This window comes from Lipotes vexillifer, unplaced genomic scaffold (genome assembly GCF_000442215.2).
Source record: "Lipotes vexillifer unplaced genomic scaffold, Lipotes_vexillifer_v1.1 scaffold440, whole genome shotgun sequence".
Taxonomy (NCBI): Eukaryota; Metazoa; Chordata; class Mammalia; order Artiodactyla; family Lipotidae; genus Lipotes; species Lipotes vexillifer.
The window spans coordinates 948,752-975,630 of NW_006778543.1; the positions used below are offsets into that span (position 1 = coordinate 948,752).

A 26,879-nucleotide genomic window follows, 5' to 3' on the forward strand; every position below is an offset into this window, starting at 1 on the left:
CTGCTGCTCTACTAACGCGGTGGGACTGTAGGCACGTTGAAATAATTAGAAGCAAGGAGATGTGCTTGGAGGGTGATGATAAGAAAGAAGGGCATTCATGCAAAAGCATTTCTCTCTGAAATTCCCCTCAGAACACCCCTTAGTTTCTAATCACTAATACGGAAGGCTTACATTTGAAGCTCTTAAGCCCTAAGGGGTAGTCTTCTCTCAACATCTTTTCAGTATTTGTAAAGCAGCCAGAAGAGAGAATAATCTTCCCTTTGGAAAGCAGGTGTCTATGGCTTACGAGTGTTCATTCTTTAATCTAGCCCGCATATCACATTTGATTCTACTTAAAATCCTCTTGAAAATTCAGGCTTCCATTCTTTCCCTTTCAGAGATCATCTAATCCCAGTATTTTAGAAAAGGGTGGATGCTAGCCAAGAACAACATTACCACACATTAAATCCAAGATTTCCGAGTTGAAAGATATTTACCAATAACACTAAAAAATGTCGCAGCTTTTTTATTTCTGAAAGGAGATGTCTTCCTCAATCTGAAATCACCATTCCTCTGACTCTAAAGGCTGCAAAAAATAAAATGCAGCGATGGGGTGGACACCGCTTGAGCATCAGTGCAATGTTCCATGTGGCTCATAGTGCGAATCCTGGCATCTCTAAAAAAAATATGTGGACCAGAAAAGCCACATGTTCTCAATACTAAAACCACAAAACTTTCTGCCTAGGCTTCAGCAGTTAGATGCTGGCACATTTCTGGGCCATTTAAAAGACTTAATTATGGTTGGAAAAAATGCTAGGTTGTAAGAACTGACCCAAACGCATTTAAGGGAGTCACAAGACTGGGACAGCTGGAGATGCTTTTGGATTCAAGAGCTAGGTAAAATGCCAGCAGGCAAAGGGCATGCTGTCTACTTCTGGATGAGGGAAGGAACCTATAAATCACGGAATAAGCCCTCGAAAGCCTCGAGTTGAACTCAGAAGCAGCTGTTGCTAAGATATTGCTAAACTCTAAAAGCAGGTTGTTTTTTTTTTTAATATGAAAAAGGAAGTCTGAATTAAGTGATTTATATTAGAGTAATATGATTTTCTCCTTATGTGAAACAATATTGAAATACACAGGATGGTACTGATGTAGTCCTAGGAGGGAGATTTTATAAAAGGAGCTCTGTTTTATTCTAAGATGAGTTAGATAACCCTGGCATTAAGAACTTGTAAAGAAAGAACTGTGGTTGCCCTGTCTTGTCTTAGCCTATCCATGCAGCTTCCTTTAGGGCATTTCTTTTCAATACAACCCTCTGGAGCCCAAAGCCTGGGCATTTGTTCTGAGCTGTCTGCCTAGCAAACCACCCATGATTATGTTCCTTAAATAAGGTCACCCCTCAAACTGAGAAGAACAGGGTCTTGGAACCAATCAAATTTAGCCTGTAGGGTACTGAAAAGCAATGGGACCATTCGGAGGGCTCATTTTTGCTTGCCAGGTAGTAGTTGCTGTGGTTTATAATAATAGCCCTCATTTAGCTAGCTGCTATTATCTGCCAAGTACTACTCTAAGTATTCTAATGTAGTAATTCAGTTACTTTTCACCACAACCTTTTGAGGTAAGAAGTATGATTACTCTCATTTTACAGATGGGGAAACTGAGACCCACATAGTTATTGGGTTAAAACAAAAAAAGCCATATTGAAATACTGAATATCTGGCCCGAGCCTTTTTTTTTTTTTTTTTTTTGCGGTACACGGGCCTCTCACTGTTGTGGCCTCTCCTGCTGCGGAGCACAGGCTCCGGACGCGCAGGCTCAGCGGCCATGGCTCACGGGCCCAGCCGCTCCACGGCATGTGGGATCTTCCCGGACCGGGGCACGAACCCGTGTCCCCTGCGTCGGCAGGCAGACTCTCAACCACTGCGCCACCAGGGAAGCCCTCCTGAGCCTTTTTTAAATCACTGCCCTCTACTCCACTTGACTGCTCTAGCAAACCTCTTTATCCTAATGATACTCATTCCCAAGAAAATGTAAACCTCCTCTTGGCCATGCAAAGTTCCTTCTACTTGACCTCTGATCGTTTGCACAAAGCAAGGTAAAGATAGGTGCCCACTTAGAAGATCTAAATATACACTTCTCCAAAAAAAGACATACAGATGGCTGAATAGCACATAAAAAGGCTCAACATCACTGATTATTAGAGAAATGCAAATCAAGACTACAATAAGGTATCACCTCACACCTGTCAGAATGGCCATCATCAAGAAGTCTACTAATAATAAGTGCTGGAGAGGGTGTGGAGAAAAGGGAACCCTCCCAGAGTGTTATTGGGAATGTAAATTGGTTCAACCACTATGGAGAACAGTATGGAGGTTTCTTCAAAAACTAAAAATAGAGCTACCATATGATCCAGCAATCCCACTCCTTGGCATATATCCAGATAAAACCATAATTCAAAAAGATACATGCACTCCAATGTTCATTGCAGCACTATTTACAATAGCAAGGACATGGAAGCAACCTAAATGTCCATCGACAGAAGAATGGATAAAGAGGATGTGGTACATATATATAATGGAATATTACTCAGCCATAAAAAAGAATGAAATAATGCCATTTGCAGCAACATGGATGGACCTAGAGATTATCATACTAAGAGAAGTCAGACAGAGAAAGACAAATATTATATGATATAACTCATATGTGGAATCTAATTTTTTTAAATGATATAAATGAACCTATTTACAAAATAGAAAGACTCACAGATTTCGAAAACAAACTTATGGTTACCAAAGGGGAAACATGCAGGGGGGAAGGGATAAATTAGGAGCTTGAGATTAACATACACACACTACTATATATAAAATAGATAACCAACAAGGACTTACTGTATAGCACAGGGAACTCTACTTAACATTCTATAATAACCTATATGGGAAAAGAATCTAAAAAAGAATGAATATATGTATATGTATAATTGAATCACTTCGCTGTACACCTGAAACTAACACAACAGTGTAAATCAACTATACTCGAATAAAATTAAAAAAAAAAAGATAGGTGTCCACTAAAAACAGATGCTACAGGTCACAGCAGATGGTGGTTTTGTCGAGAAAACAATTCTATAAAAGATGCTCATGGGTAAATGAGGTGAAAATCTAACCAGTGAACTTCATGTTTTTAATTTTTTCAGAAATGCAACTTCATGTCTGGCTCCATTACTGTCCAGAGCTCTTCAGAGCAGCCTGGATCCCATCCAGCAAGCTGTTTCCACAGTAGAAAGAGGATTCCCCACATCTCAGTTTGTTCCTGTCTTAGGAAGTTCTGTTTCTAGACAGTGATTTTCATGCCTTCTATGGTGAAAGACTAGGTAGGGCTAGTGCCGTTATGTTTTAATCTCAGTCCCTGACGACCAATATTTTTATAAAATACAGTAAAACAAAATCGCCAGAAAATACAGTCATATGCTTGGATGTTCCAGCAATGTCAGATTGCTGTAAACGTTTCTAAGCTTAATCTTAATACCTGAACTTATCTTGTAAGAGACTGAGCCACACTCTGAGTTTCCTTACTCTAGAACATTTCTTGCAACTCAGAATTCAGGACATGGTTTTAGATTTTTACATGTAGGTTCCAGAAAAGCCTGGAATCCTGATTGGCCTTTCACAAATAGAGACATGTGAGACCTCCCTCCCCTGACAACAAAATTCAGGGCAATGTCATTGCTACGTCTCCATATTTCTGAGCAGAGTTGAAAGTCAATCCTTATGAAATATTTGACAGGGGGTTTTACTTTCTAAGAGTTCAAAAGCTTTTTATTGGGAATATTTGGTAGATTTGATTATACTTAGAAAATAAAGAAATACTTCACTTAACCTCAATTGGAAAAGTAACTTTAATTCCCCTTGCTTTATATATATTAAAGCCTGACTTTGGTTTACAATATACCTATATTATTCTCTAACGTCAATACTCTAGCTTATCATTTCCTCAGGTAAATTTAATCAGCTTTTATGGTTAAGGAAAATTTGGAAAGATGGTAAGAGGCATTTCTCTTATCCAGACATTTCCTTTCTCACTTTTGTAATATGTTTTAGCCATCTGTCTTTCCCTGCCTGCATCATTATTTTAAGATATTCATTTGGTTGAACCTGTCTACAAAACAGAAACAGAGTCACAGACATTGAGAACAGAATGGTGGTTGCCAAGGGGAAGGGGCTGGGGGAGGGGTCGAGTGGGGGATTGGGGTTAGCAGGTGAAGCTATTATATATATAATGGATAAACAACAAGGTCCTACTGTATAGCACTGGGAAGATAAATCATAATGGATAAGAATATTTTTTAAAAGAATGTATATATAATATATATATGTATAACTGAATCACTTTGCTGTACAGCAGAAATTAACACATTGTAAATCAATTATACTTCAATAAAAAAACAAAAAAAAAGAAAATATTTAAGATATGCATTTGCTGTGTGGGAGTGAATATAGATCTTCAAGTTCCTGACCTATGTTGGTTCTATAATCTAAATCTAGATGCATGCACTTTCTGTCTTCAGTAATAATAATACGTTACATTTACATAGTAGTAACATTTCATAAAACACTGAGATATAAATTCTCAATTACTCCTCAGCTGAGTCCCTGAAAATATGCCTGTAAATTAAGAGTGAACAAATCCAATTTCATTGGAATTCACTACAGGGGCTTGAGAGTTAAAGAATTCTAAAGTACTTTCTTCTGTGTAGCAAAAATATTTCTGCACAGTAAATAATCACCATCAAAGTTATCAATATTTTTCATTTTTATTAAGGATTTGTTTAACTGGGGCACATGTGTGTTGAAGACTTTTGATCTTTTCTCCTTCATCTAGGTGTCCAAGTTTGTTTCAAAATAAACAGTGTGAAATGAAAGAAACTAGCATAGGGAAAATTATCTAGAGATAATCCAAAGTAAATATTATTATTATTTTACCTTGCATAGCTTGTACGTGCATGCACAAGATTAAACTGTAACTCATTCCAAATTAGCAGGAATAATTTAGCAAGAAGCTTAATGTGTTTCTTGGTAAGAGTAGAAACAAAAACCAAAACAAAACTCTCACTCTGGGAAGTTTTTATGGGTTTCATTTTAGGGACTAAGTTAAAATATGAGGGCAATAACAGAGAAAATAAAACATCCAAATTAGATCTTTAGTTACCACGGCTAAGCACAATTTTAATTTTTTTGAATTTTCCAATCATGGATTATTTGAAATCTATGATCCGAGTGAATTTATAATTCAACCTATTTTGTTCAAGTGTCCACTAATTTTCCAAAAGTACTCCCAGACCGATTTCATGGACCTTCTGCTTATTCACAGTGGACGTGGTTACTGTCCATTGTTATCATTGTGTTCTACAATGATTCATCCATCAGCTTGAAATTAAGTACTTTCCTGAGAGACTCTTGAGCTCAAACCATTGTTTATGTATTGATATCATACAGATACAAATAATTTGCCACCAAAGGCTTTATAAATAAGGAAAAGGAAGAAAGGATAATAATGCTATTCATTTTTTCTTTTTTTTTTTAAATATGGACTGCTTCACGAATTTGCGTGTCATCCTTGCACAGGGGCCATGCTAATCTTCTCTGTATCGTTTCAATTTTAGTATATGTGCTGCTGAAGCGAGCACAATAATGCTATTCTTGAACAATAATGTATGTGGAGATTTCTTTCCTAGAGTGTCACAAATATAATGCAGCAGAAGGAAAGAAATGCAACTAATGAAGCTAAATAAAGCATATTTCATAACTAAAAGGAAAAATTTCTCTTGGATACAAACCAGAGTTATTGGGTTTGATGGGAAGTATGCCTAGGAAACAATTTTCAGGTTCTAGAGTAAAAGGAATGGTATGGTGTAAATAAAGAAAACATGGGAAGGCCACGATTAAGAGTGTACCCAAGTTTTCCAAAAACACTAATTCAAAAAGATACATGCACCAGAATGTTGACAGCAGCACTACCTACAATTGCCAAGATATGGAAACAATCTAAGCATCCATCAACAAATGAATGGATAAATAAAATGTGGTACATATACACAATGGAATAGTACTCAGCTATAAAAAAGAATGAAATCTTGCCATTTGTGACAGCTTGGATGGACTTGGAGGGCATTATGCTAAGTGAAATAAGTCAGACAAAGAAAGACAGATACTGTATGATATCACTTATATGTGGAATCTAAAAAATACAACAAACTAGTGAATAAAACAAAAAAGAAGCAGACTCACAGATATGGAGAACAAACTGGTACTTACCAGTGGGGACAGGTGGGGAGGTGGGGAGTTAGAGGCACAAACTATTGGGTGTAAGATAGGCTCAAAGATATATTATACCAAGTGGGGAATATAGTCAATATTTTAATAGCTGTAAATGGAAACTAACCTTTAAAAACTGTATAAATTTTTTTTAATTTAAAAAATAAAAATACTTTATTTCTTAATAAAAAAGAGTCTACCCAGGTTTTCAATAGAGAAAAACAAATATAGATGAAACAACTTAAAGAAAACAACACATAAAAATCTAAATCCCACAGGGAGACACTCATGATTAAGAATACATTAGAAATGACTATAAATCTGCTCAAAGAGAGTCAATGTCAGTGAAAAATACAACTATTTGTTAATGGATAGCATTTCATTAGGAACACTTCAACTGCATAAAGAAGACCTTTGAGTTATGCTTCATTTAAAAACTTTTAATCAGATTCCCAAGGGCAAAAATGTTATATATGTGTATATATAGAGAGAGAATTTTATATATTGGACTTCCCTGGTGCTGCAGGGAAGTGGTTAAGAATCCGCCTGCCAATGCAGGGGAAACGGGTGCAATCCCTGGTCCGGGAAGACCCCACATGCCACGGAGCAACTAAGCCCAAGTGCCACAACTACTGAGCCTGCGCTCTAGAGCCCACGAGCCACAACTACTGAGCCCGTATGCCTACAGCCCGTGCTCCACAACAAGAGAAGCCACCACAATGAGAAGCCCTGTGCACTGCAACAAAGAGTAGCCCCTGCTCACCGCAACTAGAGAAAGCCCGCGTGCAGCAGCGAAGATGCAACACAACCAAAATGAATAAATAAATAAAAGAAGTTTATATATTAAAAATTTACATATCAAAAGTATACACACACTCACACACACACACACACACACACACACACACACACAGACAAGTGTATAATGGACTATTTATGACCCAATTTTTGTGCTCTAACAAGTTGTCGAGGCAACAGAAGCAAAGCAGTAAAGAAGGTTCAGATGCTTTATCAATTTAAAGCAGGTTGTATGCAGAGCACGTTTCGGAGACAGAAAGTCATCAGGAGACCAGTTGTTAAGTTCGGATCAAGCAAAAACATTAGTTTCCAGAGAAATGAAGAAATGGGCAGTAAAGCTTGCATTAATCTCGGGAAATAGTCTCGTTAGCCTGGTTAGTCAGGAAACTTGGGGAGTTGCTAGTCAGCTGTATTTATACAGACCGTTCCTACCACTTCTTTGGCAGGGTCCCCTTGAGCAGTCAGGTAGGTCACCCTGAACTGCTGCACACTGCTGTCTGAAATGTCCCATTTTACCCGCAGGCTAGAAGTGGTTTCATCATCTACAACCAGGTTTCTGACTCCTGTGCGGAAAACTGGAATAAACACAACCAAGTATTTAAGGAACTTTTCATCCATCATATTTCAAAATGAGCTACAGAGATGATTTGTGGACATGACAACAAGTATCATTTAATGTATCTCTACCATGTAGACTCAGGTGAAGCGAGAACAACTCAGCTTTAGTTAATAGAGAGCCATGATACCTACTGGTAGCAAACAAAAATGGGCTTAAGAGATCTCAAGGTGAGATCGTGGATCCCTCAAACCACCAGCTCTGTATATATACTAGGAAGGGGAACTGGGGAGCAGCCCTTAGACTAGGAAACCAGAAGGGGAGCCCAAAGAGGAGCACGACTGTGAGAACTTCACATTAGGGCTGAGCTGGAGAAGTGGGCGTGAGGGACCAAATGTGGTCAACCTCGGCGTGCAATCTAGCATCCAACACACATCCCATCACCTGCTCCCCCATTTCTGTTTTAACACTTGTCACTCAAAGCAGAAATCTCCCACCAGGGCTGCCTCTATCCACTCAGGCCACATGGATTTCATCCTTTCTCTGAGATCTGTCCACACTCCTTCACTCGTTTTCTCTGACACGCTCCTTTTCATCTCCCAAAGTGACTGCTCTCTCATTTGTCCCATTGTTTCTTCTCCCTCTTGTGCCAACTTCCTTTCATTCTGTCCATCTACATGGACTCTTTCTTCTCTTCATTCATTTATTCATTCATTCCGCAAACGTTCATTGAGCTTTTCCTGTATGTCAGACTGGTTAGGCCTTTAAGACATACAATGATCTACAGTTGACAAAAATAGTGAAAGTGTCACAGAGGAGACAGGAGAGTGACACTTATCAGGCAAAACTTTACCTAATAGGCTGTAGGTACAGAATGCAACATCTCACCTTCAGGGTTAGGAGTTCTAGATGGCAGGAGGATATGGAAAAATCATGAAACATATGGTTGAGGCCAGGAAGGGAAGCAGAACCCAGTCAGGAAGCATCTTGTATGTTATGATTAAGAGATGTGGGGTCATAAAGAAGGGTTCAGTAAAGGTTAACTGAAGAATGAATGAATCAGTGAACGAATGAATAAATGAATGGTATTGGAGATTCACTGAAAGGTTTTAGGTCAAGAAATAAATATCAACAAACTTGCTTAATCTAGTTGACTGTGACAACTAGTTGGGAGGTATATTATAATGGAGGGGAGAGTTAAGCTGAGAGAGAAAATAGCTGATGTAGGAACACCAGTACACCAGCCACAGTTACCCACAGAAATGCATGGAAACTATGATATGAATAATTCTCAACAGAAAGCAATAGGAGAAGGCACTGAGACCAAGAGTAGGGCAGAGACTCCTCGGGCTGGATACTAACGTTCTCTAAAAGATTAGATGGGAATTCAAAACGAAGGTGGGAAAAATAGAGAGTACCACAGTGATACTGATTAGTAGACGAGAAGACCATTTAGCATTTAGGGATAAGAAGAGGTTGAGAGCTCTGAGGGGAGTGAAATTTGAACTGGTATGCCCTGTTCCTAATCAATCATATAAATCAAATAAAACTGGGATAATATAACTTCTGTTTAAATCAAACTTTTCTTACGGGTAAAACTGGAATAATATAACTTCTGTTTAAATCAAACTTTTCTTACGGGTAAACAGGAAGTGAGTTCTATTTGTCCTTACCTGATGTCACAGGCCTGGTAGGTGCTTCGGTCGTAGGCGGTTCTGTCCAAACACTGTCAACTAAAAAAATATTCCTCACTTTAAAATTCTGTAATGATGATAACTCTATACATTTGTGTATAGCATTTTATAGTTTTCAAAGAAAATTCACCTATATTATGTCACTTGTTTCTCACAACAACCTTGACCATGGTTGCAAGAGAGAAGTGAGTTGTAAGGCAGACATTGTATCTATTCCACAGATAAGGAAACAAACCCAAAGAAGTTAGTTTCAAATCACAGATACCAGCCTTCATATAAACACTTGAATTACATCTATAAAATTGTGAAACCTCCCAGTCACTTTGAAATGGGGCATAACCATGGTGAGGAAAAGAAATTAAACAGTGCTATAGATCAAGTTGTAAAGGGGCTGCCAAATAGGACCAGCAAGGAAGACAATAAGAAGTGCATCTGCAGGCTTCCCTGGTGGCGCAGTGGTTGAGAGTCCACCTGCCGATGCAGGGGATGCGGGTTCGTGCCCCAGTCCGGGAGGATCCCACATGCCGCGAAGTGGCTGGGCCCGTGAGCCATGGCCACTGAGCCTGCGTGTCCGGAGCCTGTGCTCCACAACAGGAGAGGCCACAGCAGTGAGAGGCCCGCGTACCACAAAAAAAAAAAAAAAAAAAGAAAAGAAGTGCATCTCCTATTTCTTGTATCCACCCTGGGCAACCAGTGGATGCAGCTGCTGTGTGGTGATCTGCCTAGATGCCCTCTTCATCAACATACTCATCCAGCAGCTTCTGGAGTACAGCTGCCAATGGCTCAGAGCTCTGGTAACTGCCTTGCCTGGGGTTGCAGACTCTGTCAGGGGATTGCCTGCCTCCAGTCACTGGGGATGCAGGGATAGAAAGGCCCAGCCCCTTTGACTCAACTTGGGACCACTCAGAAGGGTCATACCAGGTCCAGAATTTCAAATAGAATTAGCTGAGGGCTCTGTTTTAGCTTCTCCCTAAGTCCTATTTCCTTATAGATGTATCTCCCAACTACACTCTTCAATAAACCTTCTGGATGCAATTTTCTACTTCAGAATCTGGTTCCAGGGAACCCAATCAAAGACAATTTAATATGTGGTTAATACTTCATACTTAAAAAATGAAGGGACAAATGAATCAGCAAGTGAATTTTGTGGATTCTTGGAACCAAGATCAACTTGGGAAATTCCAGAAACTCTTGGACATTTTTGCCCTACATTTATTTGTTTGCTCATTTATAACTTATTTCATCCATCCATCCATCCATCCATCCATCCATTCCTCCATTCAACAAATATTCATTGCACAGTTAAAATATGCCAAGAACTGTGCTAAGCGTTGGGGACATAATGGTGAACAAGACAGATATGGTCCCTGCCTTTAGGTGATGATAGACTAGGAGTCTAATAAGGTGCTCCACACATTGCGAAATTAAAGGTAAAGATGTATGAAGAGTTCTAGGGACAAAGCCTCTGTAGCCAGGAATAAGGCTGATGTGCAGGGAACCTGGTGGCGTGAAGACTGTGTCAGAATAAATGGTCGGAGCTTGTGAAGTCCATCTTGGCCTGACCAAGACTTACGTGTGGTCCCAACGGCAGTCACCACCTCAGTCTCACTTCCACCATCCAGTACAGCCAACAGGGAAACTTCATATTCAGTGCCAGGTTCCAGGCCTTCAATAACATATGAGTCTTGGTCTTCTTTTAGGACAACCTGAAAAGTATTTGGTGCTTAGTAACTGGGTTTACTTGAATAACACAGGAAAAAGTTAAGAAAAACTAATAAAATGGAAAGATGTTATCCCGAGTGTAAGCAATAAGTGACTAAGCATAAACAACTCCAGGGCCGTTGAATTCAATTTTTAAGTCAAACCAGAGACGTTTTTCTTTTCAAATCTCTCAGCAAATAAATGATTAATATTTCAAAAGGGGCCTTTTTTGAAGTTTTTAAAAATTTCTTTTATGACTATCAAAGAATCTGGAAATACATAACATATATAACTAAAGCCCTAGCAAAAATGCATTTTAATTTTACAAAAGTCATATGATTTGACATTTGTAAAACTCCAGGTCATGGAAAATATTAATTACTTTTGGGATTCTCAATCTGTCTTAAAACAAAGACCAACTCAAATGCAGCAGTGGGCATTCACTTCCAGATAAAATGCCCTGGATTAATTTTCAGCCTCAGACAACTCACTTCCTCAGTCTTCCCACCATAGACTGGAATCCACATCAACTTGTGTTGCCCTTCATCAACTGAGAGGGGATGCCAGGTCACTCTAAAACTATCTGTTGTCACCTCATCAATTTCCAAGTATTGCTGGGCTGGAACTTCCTCTGTAAGCCAAGGAGAGAGATTTTGTTAGGGAACTGAGAAGGTAAGAAAACCATAACTCAAGCAGCTCCCCGGGGCCACAGGTAGAGAAGACTCTCTGGTGAATCTCTTGTTTTAGGAAAGCACATGGAAGCAGGGAAAGCAGTGCCAATTAGTCCAGTGTGGGCTTATGTTTCTGTTTCCAGCATTTACCCACAGTATAAGTTAGGAAGACCAGGGACACAGCAGATTTTTACAGTTTTCCAGGAATTTCCAGAACTCTTAGATTCTCTATTTGGCCCTTTTCATTAACTATAAAAAATAAGACTGCGATATTCATTACTTTACAAAGATACTATTTTCCCAGTATTTTGAAGAAATTAACAAAATGATGCCCTAGAGGCCTGAGAAATGTCACTTTTAGGTTTATTCACTTTCGTGCCTAAATCACTCTCTAGTAATAAGTTAAGTCCTAGAAAAGAACGTTCATCCTCTTAATCTTGTACATGTGGCTGCCATGAGAAGTGAAATATAATTTATCAGACACCCATTATTTCACTGCTTAAACACTCCTGGGATGTACAACAGAGACCATAACATCTAATTACACCGAAAATGAATTGTCAGTCATTGATTTTTATTATATGAAATCAGAGATTTTAAAACTCTCTGACAGGATACCATGAGAATTCCAACTACAGTTAGCCCTTGTGAGATTTTGCAAAATTACTGAACTTTTTTCTGTGAACACTATTTCTCAGTCCAGCTTATTTCTCATCTCTCTCCAAATTACCTTCTCATCTCAGTACAGCACTAAATTTGTTTCCAAGTGCAATTCATGATAGGTCCAAAAAGCAAACAATAGAATTTTTCCACCAGGAGGCAAAAAGAAGTGATATTTATTGACTACAGGGTATATATAGAAAAGAAAAATAATGCATTCATGCTTTATTTTTTATTTTAGTGTTTAAAATGGCCCATATTGTTGTATTAATATTGCAAGCTTCATGAAAATAATTATTGGCTATACGTTGATGTATTAGGTTAAATGGTATGAAACCATGATTTTTTTGTAGGTCAAAAACTGTTGGAGAGCTGTAATTTTGGAAGCTTAACTTAATATACACATATATCAGTGGAAGAAATGTGAAAATTTTATGTCAATAGAACAAAAGAAACAGTGTGAGATCAGGAAGAGAACAATGCACACTTTTCTTTAACTGAGACCTTTGAACTTAGATGGTCCTGTCCCTCTTTCCCTTGCTTTGAAAGAAGATAAGTAGCCAGTAGGCATTCTACTCACCTAATTGTTCACTGGGTAATACTATAAAGTAAACAAACATTAAAATGCAATCTCTTCAAAATCACAATTCAAGAAGCTGCTCCAGCTTCTGGTTTCCACACAGTTACTCTTGGAAACTTTTCAAACCCTAATAAGGCTTTACCTGTGGTAAAAATTCCAGTCAGAGGCTCCGACTGTCCTTCATCATAGATGGAGAAAATGGCAACAGTATACTCGGTGAGGGGTGTCAAGCCCTTCAGAGGGAACGTAGTAATAGGATCAACTTCAACCTGCAAAAGGAAGAAGTCATAACAGCTATTATATCACAGGCAGGACACTATGACATAAATCACAGCAAGGTCCTGTTTGACCCACCTCCTCGAGAAAGGGAAATACAAACAAACAAATGGGACCTAGTGAAACTTCAAAGCTTTTGCACAGCAAAGGAAACCATAAACAAGACCAAAAGACAACCCTCAGAATGGGAGAAAATATTTGCAAATGAAGCAACTGACAAAGGATTATTCTCCAAATATACAAGCAGCTCAGGCAGCTCAATATCAAGAAAACAAACAACCCAATCCATAAATGGGCAGAAGACCTAAATAGACATTTCTCCAAAGAAGATATACAGACTGCCAACAAACACATGAAAGTATGCTCAACATCACTAATCATTAGAGAAATGCAAATCAAAAATACAATGAGGTATCATCTCACACCGGTCAGAATGGCCATCATCAAAAAATCTACAAACAATAAATGCTGGAGAGGGTGTGGAGAAAAGGGAACCCTCTTGCACTGTTGGTGGGAATGTAAATTGATACAGCCACTGTGGAGAACAGTATGCAGGTTCCTTAAAAAACTACAAATAGAACTACCATATGACCCAGCAATCCCACTACTGGGCATATACCCTGAGAAAACCATAATTCAAAAAGAGTCATGTACCAAAATGTTCACTGCAGCTCTATTTACAATAGCCCAGAGATGGAAACAACCTAAGTGTCCATCATCGGATGAATGGATAAAGAAGATGTGGCACCTATAGACAATGGAATATTACTCAGCCATAAGAAGAAATGAAATTGAGCTATTTGTAATGAGGTGGATAGACCTAGAGTCTGTCATACAGAGTGAAGTAAGTCAGAAAGAGAAAGACAAATACCATATGCTAACACATATATATGGAATTTAAGAAAAAAAAATGTCATGAAGAACCTAGGGGTAAGACAGGAATAGGAAACAGAAGCCATTTTATTGTCTGCAGTTCACTTGGCTGGCAGCAGAGCTATAAGTACTGCAAAAGAGATACTAAATTATAAAACCATTTAGATATTCACATTTCTAATCTTACAACCTTAAATAGAATACCTATCAGTTAATTCTCATGACATAGTTGCAACCAATATTATTTCCATTCATTAAAGATATAGAAAGTGAGGTACACAAAATTTGCAATGCTAATACAAATAAATGTAATGTTTATAGCCGGATTTGCTAGGAGTAGCCAGTCATGCACAATAACTTCTGTAGGAGTTAAATAAACGAGCAACCATGCAGGAGAAGGTGAGCACAGTTGCTGTTAGTTTGGTTCTTCAGTGAGTCAACATTTTTTTTTTTAACATCTTTATTGGAGTATACTTGCTTTACAATGGTGTGTTAGTTTCTGCTTTATAACAAAGTGAATCAGCTATACGTATACATATATTCCCATATCTCCTCCCTCTTGCATCTCCCTCCCAGAGTCAACATGTTTTAATTGGTAAGTTTCACATAAAAAGAGAAATCCCTGGTCAGACACACCAACTTTCTTTCCATGTCTTTCCCACCTCAGGGACTTTGCCCATGCAATTCATTCTGTCTGAGACCCTATTTCCTTGGCTCTTTTCAAAATTCGGGCTTCACCGTCTGTCAGGACTGTGCTTATATTTCACCTCCTCATGGGGGTGTTCATTTTTCTACATATCTCATTAGGGTGATTCTCTATCGTTGCCTTTGTTTTCTCCCTAGCACCCATCCCAGCCTGAAATTATTTTATTTCCTAGTAGAAGATGTTTATTACTTCCTGCATAGAGTGTAAGCCCCTTGAGGTCAGGACCTCGTTTAGCTTCTTTGCTTCTGTATGTTGAATTACATATATTTTTTGAGTGAATAGAATACATAAATGAAAACTGAGATGGAAGCACCAAAGATCCAATTTACAAGAGATTTAAAAAAAAAGGGAGAGGGCTCATCTGAGCAAAGCGTTAATCCAGAAACCATAGACATCTTGAAGGAATTGACCTCAGGTCAAAAAAAAGATTGCCAGCCCTGGGGGAAGGAGTTTCCCTTTTCACGTTTCTGGAACTCTGAGCCACTCTGCTAGAGAGGACCAGCCAACCCCAGCCTTTTCAGCCACCCCAGACATGGACTGAAGTCATCTTGGAAGTTCCAGCCCAGTCAAGTTCCCAGATGAATGTAAGAGTCACCTTAGCTGAAACCACATAGAGCAGAGACAAGCTGACCCTGCTGAGCCTACCCAAGTTACATAATCATGGGCTGTTATTTTAAGCCAGGGTTTTGGTTACATAGCAATAGTTAATTGAAAATATGTATTACCTTCTTCTGAATCTAGGCCTGATAATATTATGGGTAATTCTTAGCATTTAATGTTTACTCTGGTCTGGGTATTATCTCATGCTTTACATGCATTAGTTGTACTTACATCCTTACCACAACATTGTAAGGTAGCTCATTATTACCCCTAAGTGGAAGATGGGAAAAATGAGACTCCGAAAAGTTAAGGAACTTGCCCAAGGGAAAGCCAGCTAGTTCCTAAAACTTAAACACAGTGTTTCACGCTCTAAATTCTCTGTTTGTAAATACTATTTACAGTATGGCTCCATTATTTAAACTCACAGAGAAGACAAATACTTAAAATATGAGTTCAAGATGTTCTTCTAAACTATATTTCCTGTTGCTTTCTGTTGTTTTGAATCGTAATGGCTAAGATTTACTGAGCACTTATAATGTGCCAAGGACCTTACATTCATTGTTTTATTTAGCCTCCTATCCCCCGTCAAACACTAGGTATTTATAATGACTGTTTTACAAATGAGGAACCTGAGGCACAAAGACCTTAACCAACTTTCCTGGAGATATAAAACTATTAACTGGAATGAATAGTTAGGCCTTGGTATACTTATATATAAGTGTGTATATATATATACACACACATATAAATATGTAAAAGCATATGTATTTTGAACATTATATATTGAATATATATATTAATATATATTTTTTCAACATATATATATATCTGTTGAAAAGATCTAGTTTATTAAAAACATTTTATTTGATGCTAACCAGACCATATTTTATGCATTCATTATTGATCATTTTATTTCATCAAATGAAAACTTCTAGGAATCATTTATTTTTACTTGTTATCATATTATGTTTTAGATTAAGTTCTGGAACTCATTTTATTGGTAGTACTTTTAAGATGTAAGAGAAGAATTTGGGAAAATGGTAACAAATGACTATGACTCATTGTTATGCAACGATTTTTGAGAAAAATTTTTCAGACTATCTAGCAAAAACTTCACTTCAGCCTATTCCAGGATGGATGAAGAGAATCCTTGATGAGGAATGAGGGACTTGGGCTCTGCTCTGGGCTCTGTTGTTGAGTCACTGCTGTAGGGGACTGGACTTGTCTCTCAGAGTCTAAAAACTATGGCCTTTCATTTCTAAAACTCAAATGGCAGCACTTTAGTTCTCCATCATCTTTGCACATTTCCCCAAATCTTTTCACAGTACATGCTATCTGAGATGACTTCTTTCTGCAGTTTGACAGGTCAGGCTTTGGCAACATTTTTTTCTATAAAATTTGCACAAGGTGCTCTCTGTAAAAATCTCAGAGGCTGTCTCAGGATTAGCACTCAATGTGTGTTAGCTGCCATCATCATCATCATCATCACCTCCATCATCATTATCACCACCATCATCATCACCATCACCATCATCACCATCATCCTCATCACCACAATCATCATCATCTTCATCACCATCATCACCATCATCCTCATCACCATCATCCTCATCACCACAATCATCATCATCTTCATCACCATCATCACCATAATCATCACCATCACCATAATCATCACCATCATCATTATCACCACCATCATCCTCACCATCACCATCACCACCATCACCATCATCCTCATCACCATCGCCATCATCACCATAATCATCATCAACACCATCATCATCACCACCACCATCACCATCATCATTATCACCACCATCATCATCACCATCATCATCATCCTCATCACCATCATCACCATAATCATCATCACTATCATCATTACCACCATCATCACCACCACCATCATCATCTCCATCACCATCATCATCATAATCATCACCATCACCATCATCAGTAGCAGCAGCATTTGTTTAAGTGCTCTGTTTTATTTATTGTTGGTCTCCAAAAGTTAGGGAGAGGAGTCATGCAGAAAAGACACAGAGGAGGAAGAGGAAGTGAAGGAGGGAAGATGGGAGGAAGTGAAGCAGAGAAATAGGAATTGAGTTGAAAACAAGCTTTTACAATCAATTACATGTTATGTAGTAAGTAGATTTTAGTTGGGATATTTTGAAATTCATTCCAGAATATTTTGGGAATTTCCTAAAAATCCAATTGTAGCATTATCTTTAAATAAAAGCTTAAATTAATAGAGGTAAAGCAAAATATGGTAGGAATATTCACCCTTAAAATCATATATTCCAAAACTAGGTAAAGTAATATTTGACTTATATAAGACACTCATCCAGCAACCTTTAGTCTCAATTGCATGGTTAACAATTAAGAATTAAGAACACACACACACCAGTCAAAATGGAAATGTTACAAAATCTACACATTGTTTATGCATTTTACTCAAATAAAATGTTCTCAGACTTTTATTCATGGTCTATTTACTCATATTTTAAATTCAGTTTTATCAAACATAGCTTTCTAATTTCCCAGCACAATACAAATTAGAAATAGCAAGTGCCAAAGGCACTCCCAAGATTGAAAAATACTGCAAAAAAGCACATGTATTTCTTAACAAATATATTATTAGTCTGGGGTCATTATTTATGAAGGCAAATACCGTAAAACGCCATGAGAGGCCAGAACAGCTATAATTTTTTTTTAACTGATGTTAACTAGACCTATTATGATCATTTCACAATGAATACAAATATTAAACCATCATGCTGTATACCTGAAACTAATATAATGTTATATGTCAATTACACCTCAATAAAAAAATATAAATATATTCATATAACTCATATTTACATATATATGATAATTTATTTTTATTTCATGAAAAATTATCACCAAATAAGAATATTTTGCAGTGAAAAAATATGCTAGTGAATACGGTTGTTATGCTATTTTTATTTTTTATTTTTTATTTTTTTGCGGTACGCAGCCCTCTCACTGTTGTGGCCTCTCCCGTTGCGGAGCACAGGCTCCAGACGCGCAGGCTCAGCGGCCATGGCTCACGGGCCCAGCTGTTCCACGGCATGTAGGATCTTCCCGGACCGGGGCACGAACCCGTGTCCCCTGCATCGGCGGGCGGACTCTCAACCACTGCACCACCAGGGAAGCCCTGTTATTTTTATTGTTCAATGAGTCAACATTTTAAAATTGGCAAGTTTCACACAGAAATAAAAATCCTTGCTCACATAGTCAAGGGGAACAAGACCTGGCAGCCCCCGGCTAGATTTCTGTGCAGCAACCGTCTTCAGGAGCTGACACCGGCTGCTTCTTGAATGAACATGTACAAACTGCCCGGCAGGGTAGTCCCCACCACACCCAGCATCCGTGTCACTGTAACCCATTGTCCGTTGTCATTTATTATTATCTTCCAGTAGAGAATTTCTTCTACATGCATGTCCCCAAAATGGGAATATGAAATATAACCTAAGGTAGCTTCATATTTCAAGAAAAACAGGTGAGGCTGTATTTCTTTGTAGATGTGACAATTTCTGCACTCCTTTACATTATCTGCATAACCTTCCTACACAGCTGAATTTGCAACCCTTGGGAAAGTAGTTTATTTCTCGGTGATGACAAAGAGACACCGATAGCTTGGTGCTTTTGACTTCCTTCTTTTTCTACTCCAGGATCTCATCTTCAAAAGCAAAGCAGCTAGTCTAAAGATTCCAGCTTTGTCAGAATTATTTGCCCTCAGGATTTTTGAAGATTTAATGAAAGATGTTGAACAGTATTTCTGTGCTGTTAGCAAATGTGCAGTTATGGTCCATTCATTGCCTAGTGTCCCGTATGATGGCACATTCCGCAAAATATTGCTTGGATTTACTTGTAGGAAAAAGTTTGTCTCTGCATATGAAAATATTTGCTCTATTTGGTCAGAAAATAGAAATCATGTAATCCAACATATTTCCCTTGTTTTCTTAGCTTCTTGGACCAAGATAAGGAAAAAAAATAAAAATAACTTTGCTATCTAGCCTGCGAAAATATATTTCCAAGGAGAGAATTTCTGAAGAGTATTCGTCACTGAGTACAAAATACTGTATCTTCAGGGGTTTCAATAAGTTCTATTATTTGAAAGTATCTTCCTACACAAAACCTGAATGATTCAGTTTTCAATGTAAGCTCATTGAACTAGGGTCTTTCAGATGCCGGTTTACTAAAAAGCAGAGGGATAACCTGAAAAACACTGATATTTCTAGTTTACTACTTGTGTGAAGATACATACTTCCTTATCCCTATTCACTAGGGCAGACTGTATTTTCCAAAGATGGCTGTGCCAATATCTATCTCCATCCCACTTGCCTCCCACCATAGGTTGGCACTGTTCCCCTCCCCATCTTGTATCCATGCAGGGACTTGTGGTGTCTCCTACCTATGGAGTGTGGTGGAGGTGATATTTCTGTGACTTTTGATGATAGGTAACAAAAGGTGACACAGCTTTCACCCAGCACTCTCTCTGTCTCTCTGGATATATGTCTGGGGACTCCTGAGCCAGCAGGTAAAAAGTCCAGCTCCCCTAAAGCTGTCATGCTGAAGGGATCATGTGAAGAATCTACTTAGAGATACAGAGAGCCGCTCCAACTCCCAGCTGGTCCAGCCTTTCCAGACCAGGTACCAGACATGAACATGGAAGCTGCTGTGATGACATCAGCTCCAGCCACTACCTGGCTACAGTCTCAAGAGTGATCCCAAGCCAGAACTACACACCCAACTCCAATTCCTAACCCACAGAAACAGCCAGAGAAAATAAATAATTAGTATTGCTTTGAGCCACTGTGTTTTGGGATGATCGGTTACATAGCCATAAAAAACTAAGACCCAACCACCGGAAAAACGCACATCCTGTTCCACAGCTTACCTCATTGATTTCAGTCCCATCGGCGTTGTTATATACAATCCGATAACCACTGATCTTTCTTGAAGTTGGGTCCCAGGCTAACCGAGCACTGTTAGAGCCAACACTGGAGATTCTCAGGTTTCTGGGTGGACTTAAGGGCACTTTGCAGTAAACGAAAAATAAACGTTTTCTGGAGTTCAGTGCAGTAAAGGGCACTTTGCAGTAAACGCAATTTTAAATAACATTCATGTAAAAAAGACTCCCAAAACACAGCACCTCTGACTTCTGAACTACTTACATATGAAAAATTTCACCCAGATAATAACTGATAACAAAGAACATTAACACATCAACAGAGAAAAAAAGTTTTCCTTGTAGAGAATGAATAGCAGCAAACAATTACACATTCTTAGAAATAAATGAGGTTTAGGTAAATCTTCTGTGCCTTTCTTTTCTAGTCAAAGCTATTATTATAGGCTGATACAAATTAAAAAACTAATGGATCAAAAACCAGGACACCTGAAATTAGATCTTAGCTGTTGCATTCAACTATCATCGGATCCTGGCAAAGTCACTCTACTCCTCTGATCCACAGTTTCCCATACGTGAAATGGTTTCCCATCTGCCATCTCCACATGAGTATCTATTAGGCATTTCCACCTTAACATGTGGAACCCGAACCACTGACTCCTGCCACCTCTCCTAGTCTTCTCTCTCAGTCTCTTTCTCTGAACAAATGAAAACTCATGCCTCCCATTGCTCAGGCCAAAAACCTTGGAGTCATCCAAGATTCAGGTTTCTGAACATGTGTCCCCTTCTCAGTGAAGCTTTCCATGATCACCTTATGTAAAATAATCCTTCCACCTCAATACTACCTAACTCCCTTCCCGGATTCTTCTTTTTTTTTTATTGCACATTTATTGGTCTCTTGTCTCTCTCTTCAGATATACTGTAATCTCAGGGGATTGCAGAATTTGGTTTAATTTTGTTCCCCTCTTTATCCCCAGTATTGCAAGTTCTCAATAAATATTTCTTGAATCAACGAGTAGGAGTCTTGCCCTGGATACCTCCCGCTGGCTTTGGGAGACTAGATAAAAATAAACACTTTGCTGTGGCTTTAAAAGTATTTAAAGAGGTGTTAATATTTCTGCAGATTCCTGACTACCAGTTCCAAAGATTTTTGCACTGCTTAAAGGATCCCTTTCTGAGTCAACAGATAAAATTTGTCAATAATCTTTGAGGGCTTCGTGAGCTTTTACAGGTTTACAGTAAAAAACAATTGTTAAGATTGACTGCAGGCTTTCTATGAGCCTGAGATGTAACACGTTATCTCATTAAATCCTTACTTTAGACAGCAAGGATAGGCTTACAATTAGCCCCATTATACAGATCATGAAACTGAGGTAACTTGGCCAAGGTCACAGTTAGTAGAAGCAGAAGAGCAGTTTGAATTTAACCCAGGCAATTGATCAATTGATTTGAGAGCCTGTGCCGATAGAACCAGCAGAATAACAACCTAGGAAATAAATCATGACAATTGTCAGCTGTAGCCATAAGCATGATGTTTCCTCACCCCAAAAGCTAACCCTTTCATTAATTCAATATGTACCGATTATATGGTAATAAAGAACCTATAGGACTTGGTGACTCTCTACACTTAAAGGGCTAGAAAGTGTAGGAGAGAGAAAAGCAATGTAATTACTTTTAGTGCTGTGCACACTTAGCTCTAAATTTTTCTGGAGTTCAGTTACTCTTGGCAGTATAGTGGAACAATGTCTAGTTTCCTCAGTGCATAAAAGTGTCAGTCTCAGGAACAGGTAGCCAGGATATCATTTTTAGGACTTTTTAAAAAATCAACTACTAATGGGAGTCATGGACACTTTTTAAAACTACAAGTATCTGCTTTTTGAAAGTTCAATTTAGGCCTCTTTGCTCTTGCAAAGGACCAACATTAGTACCTAACTCAAGGTTTCACTGACTGAAAGAAATCTAAAGAGGATTTTTGCTTTCATAAAAAAAGGCAAAAGCAAAAATAGCATTCAGGCTTTGCTTTGCAGCAAACCATCATGGAGACAGCGTGCACCTCAGGCAGCAAGAGCGGCCCTGCCAAGCTCCTTCCCCTGGAAACTACACTCAGCATCTCAGCATCAAGCCGCCACAGCTTTGAACTCTGTCTGTGAGCATCTGTGCTTTATCTTGATTTATTTTGTGCATCCATTAGCAAGATGTGTCCTAAAATTAATTGCTTCTTTGCTTTATGTCATTCAGTTTGCGAACGGTTTCATGGGAACACTACTTTCAAAGAGTAGGGGAAACCTGAATGAACAAATGAGTATTCTGAGTGAAACAGAGAGATGGGTGGTTGGGAAAAGTTTTCCTTCCAAATCTACAGAGTCCCAAAATTGACTTAAGTGATATATTAGATGCTTTCTGACTTATTTCTTTTCTCCTTCTTTCTTGGGCTCTCCCAGTTTTGTGGTTTGTTGTTTTAATTACACCGGTCTTCCTCTGAAGAGCAAGACAACATAGCCTCGACTAACAGAGAATGGATGTGGGAGAAAATTTCCTTATCATTAAATTTCTTTGTATGTTTCTCAAGTAGAATCTTCAAGACAAAAGCACAGTAGAAATCGTGCTATTCACCTCCTTCCAGGCTCAGAGTGACGTGAGAGACCTCATCTCCTTGCCCTTTCTTATTCAAAACACAATGAATAGACCCCTATTTTTAATCGTAGGTGACAAAACATTGTTAGTTTGGCAGGGTAGCATTTTCTCTATATCACATTTTCAAATAGATAACTACAACTCTTAAAAATATTATGAACTGCCTACATTTACCCAAATTAGACTTGCCAATACAATTTTTACTCAACTTTAAAAAACTAATTATAATAATAATAGTCTAAGATCAGGAGGACATCAAAGATTTTCAGAAAAAGTGTGAATTTTGGTAAGAGTGGGAGTAAAAAAAAATATTGAGTAACTGTGTGCTAATAACTTTCATTTGTATTACTGTATTTAATCTTCTATCAACCACGTGCTATAAGGTTATTGTTCCTCCTTTCATAGGCTCAATAATGCTCCATCACTTGCCCATTGTCACCCACCCAAAATATGACTTTAGCTGGGATTCACATCTTGGCTGCTCTGATTCCAAAGCCCATATTTTACCCCCATATTCTGCTCTAGCACTTGGATTTAGACAAGGACACTGGCATCATCTAGAGGATGCCACCGTTCAGTTCTAGAATCCATGTGACTCAATAACAACAAGACGAGAAGAAATACACTTCCTTCCCCTAAATAAATTAGACATTTTCTTACGTTACAATTAGCTCTTACGAGGTTTCAACCTAAACCAGTATTTCTAATTCAGAATCCCCATATTTGTTTGGGCTTTTATTACAGCATTTCATCTGACTGACTGAACCACTCACATGTTGTTTCTTGTCCTGTAACAGGGTCGCTGGCCTCTTCTCCAAACATAGCATAAACTGTGACTGTGTATTCCGTATTGGGCAACAACGCAGTCAGCTCAATATCCGTGTGGGTCTCTCCAATTTTCATCTGAAAACAACACACATTATCAGATCGTTTGCCAGTGTGTATTATTCATGCTGATCAGAGCACAGCTGAATACAGGTGAGACTTTATGTAATAAGACTCTGCCTCCTCACAAACCCTTCATCAAACAGGTTTCAAGCCATAATTTTTTTCATTGTCTCATGTTATTTTATATTAGAACCAGGAGCTATGAAACCATATAAAACTGAATGTACCATGAGCGCTCTTTTAGGATAACTCTTTACATCTGGACCAGTGGCAGCTGCAGCCAGAGTAACAGTGTCAAATATTTGGTCCCCAGAAGAGCATGGGTGGAGATGAATCAGAAATGTTCTCTACAAAGAGAGTAAGTTCCAGGCAGCATGCTGAGAGTGGGATGCCAAGTGGTCATCTTTCACCCCTTGGCTAATTCTCACCAGTCCTCTGATGGGATGCCCAGTTTTTGCTGCAAAGCCTATGGAGCCAGACCAGTGTGGCCCCATTCAACAGAGGGGCTTGTCCACTTGGATTGCAAGTCTCTTCCAGGAGTCCAAAGAGATCAACCCACCTTGATGCTCAAATTGGCAATTTGCTTCTTGATTTGGGGATGATTTTTCTGACCCTGGGGGTCAGTCAAGCTAGACAACATTATCAGTGTGTGGCAACTGTGTGACACCTGTGTGACAGGAATGGTTTTATTTTTGTTTTGGAAAGAGGAAAAATATCTTCATAGACTGTCCCCTGTCATACAACTGGCAGTGGTATGGTCAAATTAAAATATTTAATTTTGAAATATCTCAGTGTATATAATATAAAGGTAGAGAAAACAAAGTAATATTCCCTGATGCACCCACTACCCAAATTTAATAAATATCAACATTTTGTTATATGCACATCAGATCTTATTCTAAAAAGCACTACACAGTCAAATAAAACAAACTCTTTCTCACCACCTCTACCCTAATGTTGAAGTGTATCTCATTGATACATTTTTTTACTTCTGCATACATACAAATATATCTATAAGCAATATATGGTTCAGTATGTTTAACAACGTGCATAAATGGACCATTCAGTGTAATATTTTTACGGTTTTTTCCCTGGCAATATTAGGTTTCAAGATTTAGCCATGTTGAAACACAGGGACAGAGCTCATATTATTTAATTCCCTTATGAGATTCTTTTGTATAAATATGCCATTATTTTCCATTCTGTTGATGAACATGGCAGTTGTTTGCAATATTTTGTTCTGACCAAGTACCTGCATTGAAAGGTCCTTGAAGGATGTTTCTCTACGATATATACGTAAAAATTTGTATATATCTTTAACTTGATGAAATATTTCAAATTATTCTCCAAGGCAGCTGTACCAATTGACACACCAGTTTACATGAATGTTTCTGTCTCCCCACATGCTCACTAATATGTAGCATTATTAGACTTTAAAAACTTTGCTAATCTATTGGGTGTGAACTGGTATTCCTGTCTTTTTTATTTTTCTCTTTCCTGGTGAAGCTTAGTGCCTTTTTAGCATCATTTTAAAGTTTCCCTTCCACCAAAATAATTCAGATCGACATTAAATCCAAGTGGGCAAAAACTGTCTAAGCCTTGGTAATAAAAGAACACATGTCACCAATATTCTGTTCTTGACACTAGAATCACCATATTATTGGCCCTAAAGATTCTTGTCAAAAGAGGCAGGTTTTAGGTAATGTTAAAGGGTCGAGTGCTATACTCCCTCTCATAACCCCTCCACCTGCCTGGTCAACACTCCCAACGGTCATAGACATCTCTGCTTTATTCCTTGAATATCCATATTGTAATCATTGTTAACTATAAATTAAAAAGAAGGACTAAAATAAATGATTTGAAAGTCAAAGATTCATCATTTAAAATGGAAAAAATGCAAAAAAATTCACATCCATGAGATACATTTATCTACCTCTCAAATTAGTAAAACAAATTTTTCAGTCAGTGTACATAGGGTCATCACAGTCATTTGTGATCTGCATAGAGCAAGTGTATAAAATTTCTCTACAGTAAGGTGGTAATACCTAGTATAAGCCTTAATAATTTTCATACTCTTTGAAAAAGAAACTTCACTTCTAGGAATTTATCCTAAGGAAATAATCAGATAACCATGCAAAGTTATATGTTAAGAATAGTCCCAAAAGTATACCTATATAGCAAATTATCTCTTTTTTTTGGCCGAGCCCCTGTGCGGCTTGCAGTATCTTAGTTCCCCGACCGGGCACTGGCAGTGAAAGTGTGAGTCCTATAACCACTAGACTGCCAGGGAATTCCCCTATATAGCAAATTATCCAAATGTCCAATAGCATGAGATTAATTAAACATGACCTGGCACAAACCAACAATGGAATATTATAAAGTTGTTTAAATGACTATATAAAATATTATTTAATGGTATGGAAAGATATTCACAGTAAGCAAAAGGAAAACTACAAGGAAAACTACAAAGCCATTCCCATTGGTTGTGTTTAAAATGCACCGGAAAAGACTCTTAACTAAATGATAACAATGGCTACCTCTAGGTGGTGGGATTACAAGTGATTTTTTTCTTTTGCTAATGTAACTTTTATAAATTTTGTACATTTTTGTAGTAAAAACAAATCAAACTATGTTAAGGAAGTCAAAAATTCTAGGACTCTGGTAGGCAGCATGCATTACCTCTTTTTCATCCCCAGCCAGGCCTTCCGTGAGAGGAGCGTAAAGGATCAGGTACCCTGACGCTCCAGCCACTGGGTTCCATCTCGCCCTCAGACTGTTCTCAGTCACATCGTACAGTTCAAGGTCAGAAACTATAGGTAAAGAAACTGCAAGAGGAGTTTTTTTTTTTAATGGTCAGCCATTTATCAGTGTGCTTGCTTATTTCAAGGTATCTATCTATAAGTTAGGGTCTAAAACTAAACATATTTTTCAGGTAATTTTTGGCCTTGAATCTGTTCACATGACCATATAAGCCCCTTTGGGGAAGGTAAACATAATGAATGTTTAAGAGCAGGAA

General features: G+C 38.2%; 1 protein-coding gene across 1 annotated transcript in view; it reads right to left on the reverse strand.

Moving 5' to 3' along the window:
- COL14A1 (collagen type XIV alpha 1 chain) overlaps positions 1-26,879 on the reverse strand; it is a 231,472-nt gene that overhangs the window by 135,351 nt on the left and 69,242 nt on the right. Inside the window, exons 11-18 of the mRNA XM_007451664.1 lie at positions 26,543-26,688; positions 23,749-23,878; positions 20,333-20,472; positions 13,093-13,219; positions 11,531-11,670; positions 10,912-11,044; positions 9,318-9,377; positions 7,512-7,663 (exon numbers count right to left, since the gene is read on the reverse strand). Coding sequence (XP_007451726.1) covers positions 7,512-7,663; positions 9,318-9,377; positions 10,912-11,044; positions 11,531-11,670; positions 13,093-13,219; positions 20,333-20,472; positions 23,749-23,878; positions 26,543-26,688 — 1,028 coding nt within the window. The remainder of the gene's footprint in view (positions 1-7,511; positions 7,664-9,317; positions 9,378-10,911; positions 11,045-11,530; positions 11,671-13,092; positions 13,220-20,332; positions 20,473-23,748; positions 23,879-26,542; positions 26,689-26,879) is intronic.